At 53.6% G+C, this 3,149-nt stretch overlaps 1 protein-coding gene across 1 annotated transcript in view; it reads left to right on the forward strand.

The window, feature by feature from the left end:
- Window positions 1-3,149, forward strand: part of WDFY4 (WDFY family member 4) — a gene marked incomplete at its 5' end in the record, with an annotated part of 236,672 nt that overhangs the window by 230,509 nt on the left and 3,014 nt on the right. Inside the window, 2 exons of the mRNA XM_014534916.1 lie at window positions 434-616; window positions 2,648-2,732. Coding sequence (XP_014390402.1) covers window positions 434-616; window positions 2,648-2,732 — 268 coding nt within the window. The remainder of the gene's footprint in view (window positions 1-433; window positions 617-2,647; window positions 2,733-3,149) is intronic.

Below are 3,149 nucleotides of genomic sequence, written 5' to 3' on the forward strand. Positions count from 1 at the left end.
TTATGAGCCACATGTAGCCATTTGAGCCTCTGTACTCTGCCCTCCACCCCATAATGTCTAAAACTTCTTAGGGACAGGGATGGCCGGCCAGGTGCAGGCTCTGTGTACACCCCTTCCCGTCAGTATACTGCCAGGGAGAGAGCTGTGAGGAGTCCAAAGGGCAAGCCCACCAGCTTGTGCAGGGAAAGCAGTGTCCAAGCAAGCAGAGGTGTAAGAAGCTGGGACCTCACAGCTGCACGAGAACGCAATGCAGACCCGAGTCAGCGGGAAGAAGCGGGTGTCTCAGGAGGTCTTGGAGCACCTGCTTAGTCTTCAGAAGATGGCGGGTTGAGGGTGCTTGGTGCACAGATTGAGAGCCTGAGCAAGTGGCTGAGCAGGAGGCTGGGGGCAGGCAGTGACCCCGCTTGGAGTGAAGCCAGGTCTCCCTGCACAGGGCACCGTTGTCTCCTGTGCTGGAGCCCATCTGTCCCTATGGAATGTCAATGGACAGCCCCTGGCCAGCATCACCACAGCCTGGGGCCCAGAAGGAGCCATAACCTGCTGCTGCACGGTGGAGGGGCCAGCATGGGACGCAAGCCACGCCATCATCACTGGAAGTCGAGACGGCATGGTCCGGGTAGGTGTGTCTGGGGTGGGAGGATGGCGCGGTACAAGAGCGTGTTCATCTTTATTCTGCTCCCTTCCTCCAAGGGTCTGAACCTGCAGGCTGCATGAGACCATTCCAGACCAGGTCCCTGTAGCAATGAGGGCAAAGGCAAGGCTCTTTCCAATATGTGTGTACAATTTATACAGACATACTCTTACATAATGAAATAAACATTTATCACAAAGTATGAAAGTTGAATGCCCAAATGCATAAGAACATAGCCCAGTGCTAAAAAGAGATATTTTTACCATTCATTAATCTATTCACCCACTTGCCCACTCATCTACCCATCCAACTATTTATATCTCTACCTACCCATCTATCTATCCATCCATTCATCCACCCATATATCCATCCATCCAATAAAAGATCCACCCATCTACCCAACTATTTATCTCTCTCCTCCCTTCCTCCCTTTGTTCTTTCCATCCATATATCTATCCTCCCATTTACCCTTTCATCCATACATCTGTGAATCTATTCAGCTACCCAATGGTTTGTCCAACTACTCATCCATCCATACATACATACATACATACATACATACATACATCCACCCAACCATCCATGTAACAGTCATTGAACTCTGGCTCTGTGCCAGTCACTTTATATAGGGCACACAGACAGTACTGATAAACAGGTCATTGTCCTCAGATACTCATATTCCAGAAGAGGGGACAAGCAGAAAATATACTCATGTGGTTTGTGCTATCATTAGGATCATTGAAATGTGCTGTGGATCCTCTAAGGGGGACCGCGGAGAGGGGGAGCATCAAGAAACCAAGAAAGGAAGGAGAGAGAAACATTGAGGTGGAAAGAACAGGATGGGATAAACAAAATACAGGTGATTTTTCTGTGACTGACAGGAAGGATGAAGGAATGAGTAAAGATAAAAAACAATTAAGAGGCACATTCAAAAAACTGTCAATTGAATTCTACATTTTATGAAAGGAAATGTTAATTGAATACTACAAGGTATTCAAGAAAATGCCCATTGAATTTTGTAAGCATTTAGGAAAGCTCGCTCTTTTAGCCTTGCCCTCAGAGGCCTCTACACTCAGTCTCAGAATCATCATGGAGATGATGCTTCAGGAAGCAGAACGGCTAACATGGTGGATATTCTGAGAGGAGAGTCCATTTATTTCCATCAGAGGAGGTGGCGTTTCAACTGATTTCCAAGGACAAGGGGGAGTCAGAGGGTCTGGAGGAGGCCACGCAGGTGGGGGCCAGCTGCCCGGACAGGAGAGATGAGGCTGAGGAGTCACCTTACAGGTCCCATCTGTGCTGAGGGGCGCAGGGTCTTTGCAGAGAGCAGGGTGTCCGGAGCTGGCTGCAGGGTGAGGAGGCCACAGGTCTGGGCTCGGTGGCGCATGGTCCACATGGTTGGCCAGAGGAGCGGGCTGGCTGAGCATCAGGTGTATTTCTTCATCCACCCCCCCCCCACCCCCGGCCCATCGCTCAGCTTGGGAGCTGAGCTCCTGCATAGCCCAGAGCTCACAGAAGCATCTAAGCATGGAAGTGGAGGCTGGTCCTCGGCCTTTGGCGACAGAAGTCCAGACTCAGCAAGTGCAAGCCCTGTGTGGTCAGCCTGAGGGTACTGACAGTATGGCTCGGACCAGGGTCAGAGGATGGAGGCCCAGCTGCTGAGTGGTGAAGGGGGCCCCGGTGGGGTGGCAGAGGGACGAGAGGGCATTAGCTAAGTTACTTGGTTATAAACTGGCTGCTGAGCCTTGTCCTTGCGGGTCAGGGGTGAGGGAGATGTACTATGAACACACAGGGGTGGAGAGGAACCATCTGAACTGCAGCTTGGCTAACACTTTGCACAGGGAAGCTGGAGCCTAAGCAACCTTTTTCCCAAGAATTCATGAACATCGGCAGCGACAAGGCACCCTGCCTCCCCTCCCCGGAGGGTCCCTGCTTCCCGCTGTGACGGAACGGGATGGGCCCTGAGCCTGCAGAGGGACCACTTCCCCCGCCCATAGCGATTTTTCCTTTCGGCAGATTTGGAAGACTGAGGACGTGAAGGGGTCTGTTCCTGGGCAGGTGGCACCGGAGGAGCCCTCGGCTCCGCCCACCAGCCCGAAAGGTGAGTGCCCCGCCAGGGGTGCAGCCAGCAAGGCGCCTTTGCTGGCTCAGCCCCCCCTCTCCTGCCCCCTCCTCAGCCCCAGGGCTGCAGCTGAGTGAGAAGGAAGTGGTCATGCGCTTCTGGGTGACTGGGCGAGTTACTGGACCTCTCTGTGCCTCAGTTTCCTCCGTCTATTGTTCAGGGATGAGAGGGCCTTAGCTAAGTAACTTGGTTACAACCTGGCTGCTGAGCCTGTCCTCCTTTCTTGCAGCTGTCATGGAGCCCAGGGAAGCCACCGGGTCTCTCCGGACCTGCGAGGTGCTGGGGTGGCAGGAGCAGTTTCCTGCCGGAGGCTGTGGGGTGGGCAGCAGCATGGAGAAGCTCTGCCAAGTGGCGGCCTCGGCCTGAGCCTGCAGGGACCCTGAGCTCTGGCGCGCG

Source organism: Myotis brandtii, unplaced genomic scaffold (assembly GCF_000412655.1).
Source record: "Myotis brandtii unplaced genomic scaffold, ASM41265v1 scaffold1003, whole genome shotgun sequence".
Taxonomy (NCBI): domain Eukaryota; kingdom Metazoa; phylum Chordata; class Mammalia; order Chiroptera; family Vespertilionidae; genus Myotis; species Myotis brandtii.